The following is a 14,360-nucleotide window of genomic DNA, read 5'->3' as shown; positions in this document are numbered from 1 at the left end:
ATTTGACACTTAATTAATTCTAACTGTCTGGAAACGATTAATTCAATATTTTAAGTCCTCATGAAAGCCAGGCAAGGACAAACAAAATTGTACTTACTCATTAGAAATACATGTATATACATTAACAGATTTAGGGACTTTTAGGTAAGGAGGCTTTCCATAATTTTAATACAAAGTTAGACCATGGTCCAAGTTAAACCAGACTTTTAGTTCAGAATACAGGCCAATAGATCTTATGTTAACTGCAGTAACTGGGAGTTTTAACTTATAAATTTGTTTCTAGCATATTGGCCAAATTCAAGTTTAAGTGATAAGGATTAGAGTATCTAGGAATAAAAGTCCTCTGCCGTATTGAAGAACCTTATATGCCATCTCAAAACACATTTTCAGACTTTCATTGAATCAAACAGATGCAGTTGTGTCTTCAAGGCCTTCTTGTTGAACAAAAATAAGGACCAATCAGAATCTTTGTTTTGTTCAGATAACATTTAGAAACAGTTGAGGTTTAATAGTCTTCAATACTAGCTGAAGTCAATAAGTACATAACCTCAGAGGTTATTAATGCATTATACAAGTTTGAACAAAATTCAATTTCTTTAATAAGAAATCAAAAGCAAAACCTTAATCTAGTATAGACAGTCTCATGTAATATTAATTGCACATTCCATTTATCTCTTATTCTTCATTTATGCCATTAATTTCTTGGTATCCATGTTGATCAAATATTTAAAGGTTTTATGCACCTAAAAATCAAGGATGTCAATTACTAATAATTTTCTACAGAATTTCATTGATTGTACAAAGTTTTGTGTACTTACTACTTTGAAAGTTAAATTTCATACTTGTAAATAGGACCTTACTTGTTCACGTTTGAGACCAATGGATTGGTACATACCCATGTACCAATCCATTTGTTTTTCCATTTTGTAGAGGTTTCAGATTTTGCATGAAAATGCATTTTTGTAGATTTTTCTTACAGCCTCGAGAGACTGAGGTGTTAATGGAATATAAAAAATCTGATTATGGAGCATAGGCTTTCAATAGTTTCCTATACTTTTGTGTTGGTGAGATTAAAGGAAAATCTACTTTACCCACCTCACATTAAAATCAATTTAAGTAAAAATGACATTTTTCATCCCTATACATGTATGTAACAAAATAACTTGTTACTAAATTCTCTTAATTATATTTTGAAACAGAAATCCAAAGTGCCACAAATTTACTTAAAATCTCAAAGTTATGTATTATTTCTCTTGTGCAGAATGGATAAGTTGACATGTCAGAAAGTCAGTCATATAAGGTCTTTCAAATTATCAAAGTGTAGTTCATGATAATAATAATAGGCATTTATATAGCGCCATCTATCTAGAAATATTCTATTCTGAGGCGCACATGAGAATTCTATCACTGAATCATTGAGTAATGATGTTATATGATGTCCATGTACAGTTGTAGACAAATTAATGTAAAAATATGCACTAAAACAACTTTATATTTTATCTTAATTATCCATGTAACTAATATCTCAATTAAATTACAGGGAAAGTATTGAATATATTTAAGCACACATAATTACTCACTCCCTTGACGGTTCTTGAGATTTGTCTTGCAAGTTGGTACTCATAAATTGTGAAAATATTTCCTGTGGTACAATCAAATATCTAATATCAAGAAAACACATTAACACAAAATGAAGTATAGGCCTATTTGAAAAAAATATGACTCGATATACTGTAGTAGGTCATTCATCACCCCCGGGGGGGGGGGCACTCAGTATATAATGCATATTGGGTATGTGCCGCGGAGGGGACCCCCATTTTTACACTCAAATTTCCGTTCCAAGGCATAGCATTTTTGCCTTGTTGAGAAAAAGAACAAAGAAAGCCGCTCCAAGGCATAGCATTTTCTTCTTATCGAGAAAAATGAAGAGAGAAATCCGCTCCGAAGCTTCGCATATTTTTCGTTAGGCCACTCCATTCGCGTTGAATGAGCTGCAATTTTGGTGAAAAGCGGCCGCAGAGCTCCCCGGCGGAGGCCGCGCTAGATGCATCATGCACGCATGACCGTTCCGTAGGGATGCATACGCGCTCACACGCTGGCAATCCGTTCCAAGGACCCCCGTGTAAATTGTCAGAGTATTCATTTATTCAGATTAACTAATTATATGCCAAATCCAGTGCTATGATTTGCTCAGACGTCCAATGACGTCAGAAGCGAGAAATCTTCAGTGACAATTTTGGCCTTGTCGCTTGGAGGCGCTGTGTAATCTGGGCAGCAAGAATTGACACGTGTGTTGATAAACATAATCACGATAATTCCATAGATTCACCGCTATTTTGTCGTATTTTGATGAGCCAATGTTGTAAGTAAATAATTATGAGTTACTAATTGAATTTGAGGTTTCATTTATCATGTGTATGAGAGACAATGAATTATGCTGTTTTTAAACACTATTAATTTGAGTACAAAAATGACAGCTCATTCTAGGTTTCAGAACTAGGTGTGAGTTCGCTCGTAATAACGTAGCCTATTTGGAGAGTGCCTAAATGAAAGTGTTATTTAGTTCCCCGTACGTTGTACAGTAAATATAGAAAGGTTTATACATGCACAGAAACGTAATTTCTGAGTATTTATGAACACTTATGAGCCAGCCTGTAAATGCTGGACATTTAAATGTATTATTCGTAGTACGTATGTCAAGGATGCCAGTTTCTAGGCAAACAAAGCCTGAATTTATGTTAATAAACAAAGCTTAGCCAGATATTTTTCATGCCATATTTTAGGCTGTTTGGGGTTCAAAAACCATACAAGTTATATGGACAACTGTGTTTTTAGGCACACATTAATTTTAACTGGCAACCCTGATATGTGTAAGCATGAATTTATAAGTTGTAATTTAGGTCAAGAATGTGTCATTTTAGTGCATAAATGGTAATTATCACAGCATGTATATTTAATGAGGTCAGTAAAGATAGGCCAGTGTGCACTAAGCATACAATTTATTGTGGTTGTTGTTTTTGTGCACACAATACGTTGTGCTGGTGGTTTTATTTATCTTATTGCCAAACCTAAAGATGATATGAGGATTTAATATGATAGTTGACACATTAGTTTATTGACTTGCTTATTGTGAGACATTTCATAGAAATTATTAGGATTACTGATGGAATCTAAAAGAGTGTTTCATTAGGTTAGATTATAGAACTCAGCACACTAAATGACACCAAACTGAAGACTTATATCATATGCATATGCAGAGGCATTTATTGATGATATAATGAAACTGATGAAGTAACTGAAACTGATGTAGCTGATATAGCTTTATGCAAATGAGGTTATTTAAAGGGACAACAAATGATAAAGAGTTGATATTTGTTTGATACATAAGAATGACTTTTTTTTTTATTTATACCTGCAATTTATATTCATGTGACATAACATGCTACTGAGAAGTTGACTCACATGTATGTATGTATACAAGATAATTTATGATTCTTTATTTTATATCTTATTAAATTGCAGGTTGAACCTTGCTACTTGCATCTTTATATTGGACGCATGGTCTCACAACTCTGGTTTATTGTTGTCACGGTGGTCTGTGGGGAAATTAGTTAACGTCACCTACAGTTCAACAACAACGCTTATGCGTTAGTCACCCTACCATATGTCACCCTGATTATTGACACCCTTTATCTGAATGTGAATCAGGATGTGTGCTGCAAAATCGGATGGTAAACCAGATGTCAAACCAGACGTCAAATCAGTCGCCAAGCAGGACGTCAAACTGGACATCAAACCGGAAGACTCTGTCAGCCAATGTGGGAGCAAGACTTCCGCAGCTACCTCGACTTCTAGTTCGAGTACCCATTTACGAGCCAAGGCAATGGCCAAGCGTGCAGCCCTTGCAGCAGCGGCTAAGGGATTGCAACTTCAGCAAGAACTAGAGGCAGAGCAACTTCGCTTAAAGCAGAAGCAGGCACTTTTGGAACTCCAGACTAAACTTGAGATTGCCAAGGCTGAAGAGATGATCTACAATGAACTCTATGAAGAGAATGATGATAAGAAGTCACAAACAAGTCACACCAAGAATACCACTCAAGAACACACTGAGTCTGGCTTAGATACTAACCCTCAAGGTCAAGGTAAAGGTCACGTTAAATTGGAACCAAATCTAGATGACACAATTCCTTATCCAATTTCAGCAAGATCGCCCTCATTCGGGCAAGCTGAAGGACAATATCAGATGCCAGATAACTTCCAACAGATGTCCCAGGCTCAACTCAACAATCAACATCACCTAGAGGCCATAAGTTTGTCCAACGCAGATGTCTTCAAGTTCAATGGGGACCCATTAAGATACTTTGAATTTGTCCGATCTTTCGACAACCTCATTGGACGTTCAGCACTCGACAATGGTGCTAAGCTCTTGAGGCTGTTTAACAGTTGCGAAGGAGAACCGAAGAAGATCGTTCAGTGCTGCATGATTATGGACCCTGCTGTTGGATATCACAAGGCCAGGACACTCTTAGAAGACAGATTTGGGAGTAGATTTAAGATCAGTCAAGCATGGGTGAGAAAGGTCACAAGCGGACCAAACTTGAGACCTACTGACAAATCAGGACTACAGAGATTTTCTGATGACCTCAAGATCTGCAACACCACCCTTCAAGCATTGGGAATGATGTCTGAGATGAGCAACCAACAACATATGATGAAGATCATTGAGAGGTTGCCGTATTACTTGAAGAGTAGATGGCTACGAGTCGTGAAGGACATTCGTCATCATGGTCGTGCACCAAACATCACTGACGTGGTTAACTTTGTCTCGGATGCAGCTGAAGAGGTAAATGACCCTGTGTTTGGAGCCTTGGTTGAGGTGAAGAGAGAATATCCTCCCTCTAGACAGCCTGTTAAGCAGAAGACTACTACTAGTTCCTTCACAACATCTGCAGATGACAATAACAACAAGACATTCAAGCGCAAATGTTATTTGTGCAAAGCGGAACACAGTCTCTTTGGATGTGATACGTTCAAGAAGATGACTCCTGCTGAAAGATTGCAGTTTGCGAAGAAGGCTGGTGTCTGCTTCAATTGCCTGGTCAAAGGTCACATGACAAAGGATTGTTATTTGAAGAGGACTTGTACAGTTGACGGATGTGGCAGGAAACACACAAAGTTCCTTCACATAGCTCCTGGTAAACAACAGCAATCAGGAAATTCCCAACAACCAGCTCAGTTTGATTCTCAAGCCCAGCCTGATCAGCAACCTCTTGGTACACAAAGTCACGTCACAGGGGCCGGTAAATTGAAGGTGGCTCTTCCCATTCTACCAGTACGGGTCTATTCATCTGAGGATGACTTTACTGTTGACACATTTGCCATGCTTGATCCAGGTTCGACGACCTCCTTCTGTACAGAAGACTTACGCAAAAGACTTCATGCTACCGGGAAGAAAAGAACACTTTCTCTGTCAACTCTGGAGCATGCAAACAACCAGTTGGAATGCCTGGAAATTAGTCTTACAGTTCAGGCCCATGATACAGATGAACTCGTCACCCTTCCTCATGTTTACACCAAGAAGGCTATCAATATAAGCTGCAACAATGTAAGTCAAGAAGACATATCAAGATTTCCTCATCTCGAGGATTTGAATATCTTAGATTCTACCAGCTTTGTGAAGGTCGACTTATTGATTGGCCAAGACACCCCTGAGGCATTGATTCCTTTGGAAGTACGACGAGGGGAAGATGGTCCTTTTGCCATCAAGACAAAGCTTGGCTGGACACTCAACGGACCTTTGGTAAACATAGATGAAGGAAACACACAGGCATCTTCAAGTTTCATATCCAATGATGATAGTTTGGAAACCCAGCTGAAACTGTTCTGGTCTATGGAAACTGTGAAGGGTCCAGAAGATGCAAGAGGAATGTCCGTCAATGACAGAAGGGCATTACAAGTTTGGGACAATTCTGTTTGTCTTAAGGAAGGACATTATGAACTCTCCATCCCTTTCAAGGAGGACCCTCCTAGACTACCAGATAGCCGACCTATGGCTGAATCAAGATTGCAGTCACTTGGTAAAAGGTTGGCAAAGGATGAACGACTGCACACCAAATATAAGGAGGGAATTGCAGATTTGCTCCAACAAAACTTTGCAGAAGAGGTCCCAGATCAGGAAGAAGACAGCAATGGTCCTACTTGGTATCTGCCCCATCATCCTGTGTTTAACCCCAAGAAGCCAGACAAAACAAGAATTGTTTTTGACTGTGCTGCAAAGTCTCAGGGACGGTCTTTGAATGATGCTGTTATGCAAGGCCCAGACATGACAAACAAGCTGCTTGGAGTTCTCCTGCGCTTTAGACAAGAACCTGCCGCCATGATGGCTGATATCCAAGCCATGTTCCACCAAGTCCGTGTACCACAAGCAGAGCGTGATGTGCTCAGATTCCTCTGGTGGCCAGAAGGTAACTTGGAACTACAACCCAAGCTATTTCGAATGTGTGTACATCTATTTGGCGGAACATGGAGCCCCAGTGTTTGCAGTTACGCTCTGAAGAGGACGGCAGAGGACCATCAGGAAGAATACAGCCCTGAAGCAGTGACAGCTGTTGCGCATAACTTCTATGTTGACGATTGCCTTATTTCCTGTGAAAATGAAGAAAAGGCAATAACTGTTGCAGCAGAGTTAAGGAACCTACTGGAAAAGGGTGGTTTCAAGTTGACGAAGTGGGCAAGCAATAGCTCGAAAGTCCTTACATCAATTCCTGAGGAAGACAGAGCCAAGCAAGTTAAAGGTTTGGATCTCAACTGTGACACCCTGCCTATTGAGAGGGCCCTTGGAGTTGAATGGAATACTGAACTGGACTGCTTTAGCTATAAGATCACTCCCAAGGATAAACCATTGACTCGTCGAGGATTGTTAAGTGAAGTAGCGTCTGTGTATGATCCGTATGGATTTGCTGGCCCGTTCATCTTGTATGCCAAAGGATTGCTACAGGGACTGACAGCCATGAAATTGGGATGGGATGATCCCATTCCAGATGAATATCGGGTCAGATGGCAAAAATGGAAGGCTGAGCTATCTCAGATGGAAGATGTAAAAATCAATCGATGCTACAAGCCTTATGACTTTGAACAAGTGGTGGAAAATCAACTTCATAATTTCTGTGATGCTTCAGAGAAAGCATATGGGGTAGTGACGTATCTACGCATGAAGAATGAGAAAGGAGAAGTCGACTGCAACATCGTCTTGGCCAAATCTCGTCTAACCCCCCTCAAGAAAGTGACACTTCCTAGATTGGAACTCATGGCTGCAACCTTGGCAGTAACGATGGATGGAATGATCAGACATGAGCTTGATCTTCAGCTCAAGGAATCAGTCTTCTGGACAGACAGTGCCATTGTACTGCATTACATCAGCAATGAAGACAAGAGATTTCATACTTTCGTCGCTAATAGAATTGCCGCCATAAGAGAGGGATCAAATCCAAAGCAGTGGAGACATGTGAGCTCTGACCTGAACCCTGCAGATGACATCACTAGAGGACTGACACCAAGAGAATTGAATGGCCGATGGCTAACAGGACCAGATTTCCTGTATGCTGATGAAGAAGAATGGCCAAGATGTCTTGAACTTCAAGGACACAAATTGAACAATGACCCAGAGGTCAAACAAGGTCAAACTCAAGGAGTATTTTCTTCTACTCACTCAGAAGATGTCATTGAAGCTCTGATAAGAAGGTATTCATCATGGTTTTGCCTGAAGAAAGCTGTAGTGTATATGCTGAGACTCAGAAGCTATCTGAGATGGAAAGCAGGTCACAAGGTCAATTTTGAAGGATCTCAAATGAATCACCCTTTGTCTTTGTCAGAGATGAAGAAAGCGGAAGAAGCTGTCATACACTATGTGCAAAAAACATATTTCAAGACTGAGTATGAATACCTTGAAGGAATGCCCCAAATCAGCAAAGAAAATGACAAGTCAGTGAAGTCAAAGGAAAGAAAGATAAGGAAATCAAGTTCCTTGTCAAAACTCAACCCAGAAATGAATGAAAATGGACTCATTTGTGTAGGAGGCCGACTGCAGTATAGTACTCTGAATGAAGGATTCAAGCATCCACTAATTCTTCCCAGGAAACATCATGTCGTTGAGCTGCTTGTAAGACATTTCCATGAACTCACTGGACATTCTGGACAGGAATATGTCTTAGCACGCTTGAGAGAACGCTATTGGATAATTGGAGGACGTTCTGCAGTAAAGGAAGTACTACGCAAATGTTTTGTTTGCAGACGGCAATCATCACAGCCCATGGAACAGAAGATGTCTGATCTGCCTCGAGAGAGAATCACCCCTGATAAGCCTCCATTTACTAATGTGGGGGTAGACTGCTTTGGACCATTTACTGTAAAACAGGGACGAAAGGACGTCAAGAGATATGGATGCATATTTACATGTTTGGTTCTGAGAGCCATCCATATTGAGGTTCTTCATGCTATGGACACAGACTCCTTCATCAATGGTCTGGAAAGATTCATCTCGAGACGAGGAAGACCAGAGGTTATCTGGTCAGATAATGGCAGTAACTTTGTTGGGGCTGAGAGAGAATTGAGAGAAGGAATCAAATGCTGGAATCAACGCCAAATTCATCAATTCCTACTTCAGAGGGAAATCACCTGGAAATTCAACCCACCTACAGCATCTCATATGGGAGGTGCTTGGGAGCGCCAGATAAGAACTGTACGCAAAGTCTTGGGTGCTCTCATGATGCAGCAAAGTCTCCACGATGAAGGACTGACTACGCTAATGTGCAAGGTGGAGGCGATTGTCAACGGGCGCCCGCTGACTGTGGTGTCTGCAGATCGGAGGGATCCTGAACCTCTGACGCCTAATCACCTCCTTTTGATTAGGCCGAATGCTGAGCTACCTCCAGGGGTATTCGACCAGAGTGATCTCTACTCACGCAGAAGGTGGAGACAGGTGCAGTACCTCGCTGATGTATTTTGGAGGAGATGGACGAAGGAGTATCTGCCAACATTACAACACCGCCAGAAGTGGGTCAAAGAAAGAAGAAATCTCGACGTGGATGACGTCGTTCTCGTCGTCGATGACATGCCTCGTAACAAATGGTTGCTGGGCAGAGTGGTTGAAATCTACCCCGGCAAGGATAAGCTTGTGCGGTCAGCAAAGGTGAAAGTGGTCACAGGAGAATTGACAAGACCGATTCACAAATTGTGCTTGTTGGAATCCGTGGAAAGTGATGAAAAGTAATGCCATTCGCTTAAATAATCTATTTGAAATTTCATGAATTTGAGAGGGGAATATTCAACATATCTTGGGAGCATTGGAGCATGTGATTTATGCATACAAAATATGTGAAATAACATTTTGTGATTGAAGTAAATTCATATTGCAAATAATTCAGATTTGAAAGTTTGATCATATGCAAAATTTGTGTTCTAACGATTTGGAGCAAATTGGATGTAGATTCGCGAATATGAATTTTGGATCATGGAGATATGCATAATTTTGAGCTTGGATCCGCACATTCAGCATATCCAACCCCGGATTGATTCGCGAATTCAGCGAAGGATTCATGAAGATTGTTTATATCGCGATTCGCGAAGCTTATGGATGAGACTTCAGACTTCAGCCAAGAGATGAAATCAGAGCGGTTTCAGCATATGAAAGAAAGGAAGAACAATGCAGCAAGATTATTTAATGATGAGATGAAAATGATATTCAGACTCTAAAGAAACTTGCAGACTCTAAATAAATCTTGCAAAACTTTAAAATCACAGAAACATTACATTTTCTGAGACTGTGAACATTGACTCTGAACTCAGAACTTTGAAAACAACTTTCAGACACTCAGATGGTTGAAACAACTGAACTTTTGAACTTTCGCGATTTGAGGAATGTCTGATATTCTTGAGTTGAATTTATGCCTGTATGCATTTTATGCCTTTATTCATGTGTGAAAATGCATTCAATAAGACAGTTAAAGAAATTTGAAGTGAAACACATAATTTTTCTTTGATTTTCTTAGTAAGTTAGTGTCATACAAAAAAAAAAGGGCAAAAAAAAATACATGACGACACTTTTGATATTTTGAACATTGAATATATGCAAGAGGAACAAATTCAATGCCTTTTCACTATTTGACATAATATAGACATGATTTTTGCATGAAATGTCATTTGTGTCATTTTTTATTTGATGAGTATGAATTTTCTGCAATTTTTTTTTTTTTACCTGAATATTTGTGATACAGAAATCTGTGCAGTTTGACAAATATTTTTTATTTGATTTATTCTTACAACTCCAGAATGATATGTGGAGTACAGATAAATTTCTTTCAATTTGAGGAAATTTGTATTTCAAGTCCAGATAATTTTAGGTTTATTTCTGCAGAATTGAAGATGTCATATTAACAGAGGTTATATATTTTCTTTATTAGTTTGTACACTTCTTTTCATTAGTTTGTACACTTCTTTTGAATGACGTGCAATTATTGTCAGGTAGTAGCAAAATGTGTTTCTCTTCAAATTTAAAGGAGTGAATCAAGCAGATTCTCATTCTAGAAATACATTTGTAGCTTAAGAAACTATGTGCAATATTTATATAATGCTTATAATCAAAGGCAATGTAGGTTACACAAGTTGAGGCTCATTTAAGACTAGAGTGATGTTTAAATGCACTCATGAATATTTATCAAGGGGGATACTATTTTTTGATGAGTTAATTTTGGTCTGTCAATTTACTTAAAGAAAATTTGGTAAATGTTCAGTGATTTGAACTTCTCATTTAAGGGGCCGGGATGTAAATTGTCAGAGTATTCATTTATTCAGATTAACTAATTATATGCCAAATCCAGTGCTATGATTTGCTCAGACGTCCAATGACGTCAGAAGCGAGAAATCTTCAGTGACAATTTTGGCCTTGTCGCTTGGAGGCGCTGTGTAATCTGGGCAGCAAGAATTGACACGTGTGTTGATAAACATAATCACGATAATTCCATAGATTCACCGCTATTTTGTCGTATTTTGATGAGCCAATGTTGTAAGTAAATAATTATGAGTTACTAATTGAATTTGAGGTTTCATTTATCATGTGTATGAGAGACAATGAATTATGCTGTTTTTAAACACTATTAATTTGAGTACAAAAATTACAGCTCATTCTAGGTTTCAGAACTAGGTGTGAGTTCGCTCGTAATAACGTAGCCTATTTGGAGAGTGCCTAAATGAAAGTGTTATTTAGTTCCCCGTACGTTGTACAGTAAATATAGAAAGGTTTATACATGCACAGAAACGTAATTTCTGAGTATTTATGAACACTTATGAGCCAGCCTGTAAATGCTGGACATTTAAATGTATTATTCGTAGTACGTATGTCAAGGATGCCAGTTTCTAGGCAAACAAAGCCTGAATTTATGTTAATAAACAAAGCTTAGCCAGATATTTTTCATGCCATATTTTAGGCTGTTTGGGGTTCAAAAACCATACAAGTTATATGGACAACTGTGTTTTTAGGCACACATTAATTTTAACTGGCAACCCTGATATGTGTAAGCATGAATTTATAAGTTGTAATTTAGGTCAAGAATGTGTCATTTTAGTGCATAAATGGTAATTATCACAGCATGTATATTTAATGAGGTCAGTAAAGATAGGCCAGTGTGCACTAAGCATACAATTTATTGTGGTTGTTGTTTTTGTGCACACAATACGTTGTACTGGTGGTTTTGTTTATCTTATTGCCAAACCTAAAGATGATATGAGGATTTAATATGATAGTTGACACATTAGTTTATTGACTTGCTTATTGTGAGACATTTCATAGAAATTATTAGGATTACTGATGGAATCTAAAAGAGTGTTTCATTAGGTTAGATTATAGAACTCAGCACACTAAATGACACCAAACTGAAGACTTATATCATATGCATATGCAAAGGCATTTATTGATGATATAATGAAACTGATGAAGTAACTGAAACTGATGTAGCTGATATAGCTTTATGCAAATGAGGTTATTTAAAGGGACAACAAATGATAAAGAGTTGATATTTGTTTGATACATAAGAATGACTTTTTTTTTTATTCATACCTGCAATTTATATTCATGTGACATAACATGCTACTGAGAAGTTGACTCACATGTATGTATGTATACAAGATAATTTATGATTCTTTATTTTATATCTTATTAAATTGCAGGTTGAACCTTGCTACTTGCATCTTTATATTGGACGCATGGTCTCACAACTCTGGTTTATTGTTGTCACGGTGGTCTGTGGGGAAATTAGTTAACGTCACCTACACCCCGTTTTCACAAACATTTGTCGTTCCGAAGCCCGTTCCGAAGACCCTCCTTTTTATAATAAGCCCGCTCCAAGGCCCCCGTTTTTTGTCTCGCCCGCGGCACACCCCCACCACTTTTTTGTTCGAGTGCCCCCCCCCCCCCCCGGCGTCACCCGTTTTATTTAGAGGCAACATTTACAATAACAAACATGACAGCTGATGGTTTACTGCACTTCTGACACTTTGTTAGGCTGCAGTCACTAATTTACAAGCATTTGAACTTAAACTAGCGGTAACGTACAATTAAATTAGACCTACATAAAAAAAACCTGTATCCTGTGCTGTGATAATTCACAAAATCAAAACAAAGACAAAGTACATCATGTGCCCGTATTTTTCAAATATAAACTTGATGTTATGTCAACTGGATTGGTAATAAAGTAAATCCTGTTACAGTGTTAGGACATCCTTATTTTTTCACTTTTGTGATTTCCAATTTTGCCGAAATAGTGGTTTTGGCCCTCGTCCTCGATTATAGTAGATTAGCACACACATAGTCATGACAGTACTAGAGGAGAGCGGCCTAGCGGAAGGAGCTAACTCGGCCGCCCGAGCTTCAGCGAGGAGCTCCCCGAGTTATGGTCAAAGATATCGATCCACACTGCATGCACTGTGAGGTGAGATATTTAACATGATATGATACGCCCAAATGAATAAGTTTCTAAGTTGATAGTTACCGTATGATTCTCACTTGTTTACAGGATATATGTATTCATCTCTAGATAGATAAACATCAAAGACAAAACTGGAACATTGTCGTTAGCCGGTATTATTATTAACGTCCAGAAATCGCTGGGTTTCGCATGGGCGTGGCCAGTGTGACTTCCCTAGAATAGATCCTCAAACCTGTTTCATTAATTATTTTGCAGCCTCAAAGGGCATAACTATTTGTGTCGAAGCATTCTTGATCAGAAATTTGATCTCAAACAACACTCCTACGACGATACTCAGCAGGATCCATAAGTCAGGATGTAGTGCTATATGCTAGAATCACTTTTTGACGAGTTCGACCAGGGTCTGTGTCTGTAGACTAGGAAATTCCCCAGGGCAGGACTTGTAAAAAATATGTTTCGTTTTATATACACAACAAAATGTAAGCGCCCATCGAAATGTCCTTTGTCTATTGAATTGGATAATTTTTCTAGATATTCAATTTCAGAAGTTATTATGATGGTGGTCCCCAAGTCTGTGCAGCTAAAGATTTTATTAATTTCTTTTATTTCACAAAATCTTTCAGTTTAAATGTTCCTTACATAATATTTTGAGTTAATTAATGGTAATTATGACATTTGTTTATTTCAAAACTTTTTTTTAGATTTCACTCTCCGCTTTTCACAATATTCATAAACAAGTTCTGAGACCATACAATGTATTGCATTGGTCAGAAAGATCTCATAATAATTCGAAAGAAATATATGATTTTCTTGGAAAAAACCTTGGGCAATCATTTTCAGATTGAACAAAAAAATGGTGCCCCATATGTCTGCGCACTAATTCATTTTGGACGTGATTCAGGGATTTTGATGAGAAGAAAGGCTGCATTTTGAGGCCATCACAAGAGATCCCCCAAATTCATTATTTTTCCACCATTTTGAATCAGATCTTTTGCTGAATATCTATGTATTGCATGTGTAAAGTTTGTGTTCATTGCGTATATTCATTTACTAGAATTGCACAGATACGCATGTGCCATGTGCGCAGAGAAGGGGGACTGCGCAGACTTGCCATAATGCTAAATGAGCAAAGCTCCTGTGACAAAATAATCAAGATCAATTGATCACATTTTTTAAATTTTATTTTTTAAGCATTTATTCCATTCATAATAATAATAATAATTATAATAATAGGTCCATTTATATAGCGCAGCTACTATGTGCATATACTCTACTGCGCTTTGATAATTGGTATCATATTATTACCCCGGCTGTAGCTGAGCCGCCATATTAATAGGCGCTAAAGCGTTCAAGGAAAATCCTACCGGGTACCCATTCACCTCA

The 14,360-nt window shown here is 38.4% G+C and overlaps 2 protein-coding genes and 2 long non-coding RNA genes across 5 annotated transcripts in view; 3 read left to right on the top strand and 1 right to left on the bottom strand.

Moving 5' to 3' along the window:
• LOC121408377 (xanthine dehydrogenase/oxidase-like) overlaps nt 1-13,401 on the bottom strand; it is a 42,379-nt gene extending 28,978 nt beyond the window's left edge. The window contains exon 1 of one of the 2 annotated variants that reach the window (XM_041599837.1): nt 13,055-13,401. The gene's annotated coding sequence lies outside the window, so the exon portion shown is untranslated. Of the gene's footprint in view, nt 1-13,040 lie in introns of both variants that reach the window. The other variant, XM_041599836.1, reaches the window with a different exon arrangement.
• Nucleotides 2,117-3,555, top strand: LOC121408379. The gene is made up of 2 exons (XR_005969032.1): nt 2,117-2,362; nt 3,523-3,555. It is a non-coding gene; the product is annotated as an uncharacterized LOC121408379 (long non-coding RNA).
• Nucleotides 3,710-9,268, top strand: LOC121406862. Its single transcript, XM_041597733.1, has one exon. It carries the CDS (start codon nt 3,710-3,712, stop codon nt 9,266-9,268), a length of 5,559 nt encoding a protein of 1,852 aa, XP_041453667.1.
• LOC121408378 lies at nt 10,466-12,252 on the top strand. The gene is made up of 2 exons (XR_005969031.1): nt 10,466-11,059; nt 12,220-12,252. It is a non-coding gene; the product is annotated as an uncharacterized LOC121408378 (long non-coding RNA).
• Nucleotides 13,402-14,360: the final 959 nt, after the last annotated feature.

The sequence above is a fragment of the Lytechinus variegatus genome, chromosome 2, assembly GCF_018143015.1.
Source record: "Lytechinus variegatus isolate NC3 chromosome 2, Lvar_3.0, whole genome shotgun sequence".
In the NCBI taxonomy this organism is placed as follows: Eukaryota; Metazoa; Echinodermata; class Echinoidea; order Temnopleuroida; family Toxopneustidae; genus Lytechinus; species Lytechinus variegatus.
This window is presented reverse-complemented; position numbering and strand designations above follow the sequence as displayed.

Bases quoted from the DNA above. Each gene is read 5' to 3' on its own strand.
- LOC121406862 (XM_041597733.1), top strand. From the start codon at position 3,710: ATGTGTGCTGCAAAATCGGATGGTAAACCAGATGTCAAACCAGACGTC.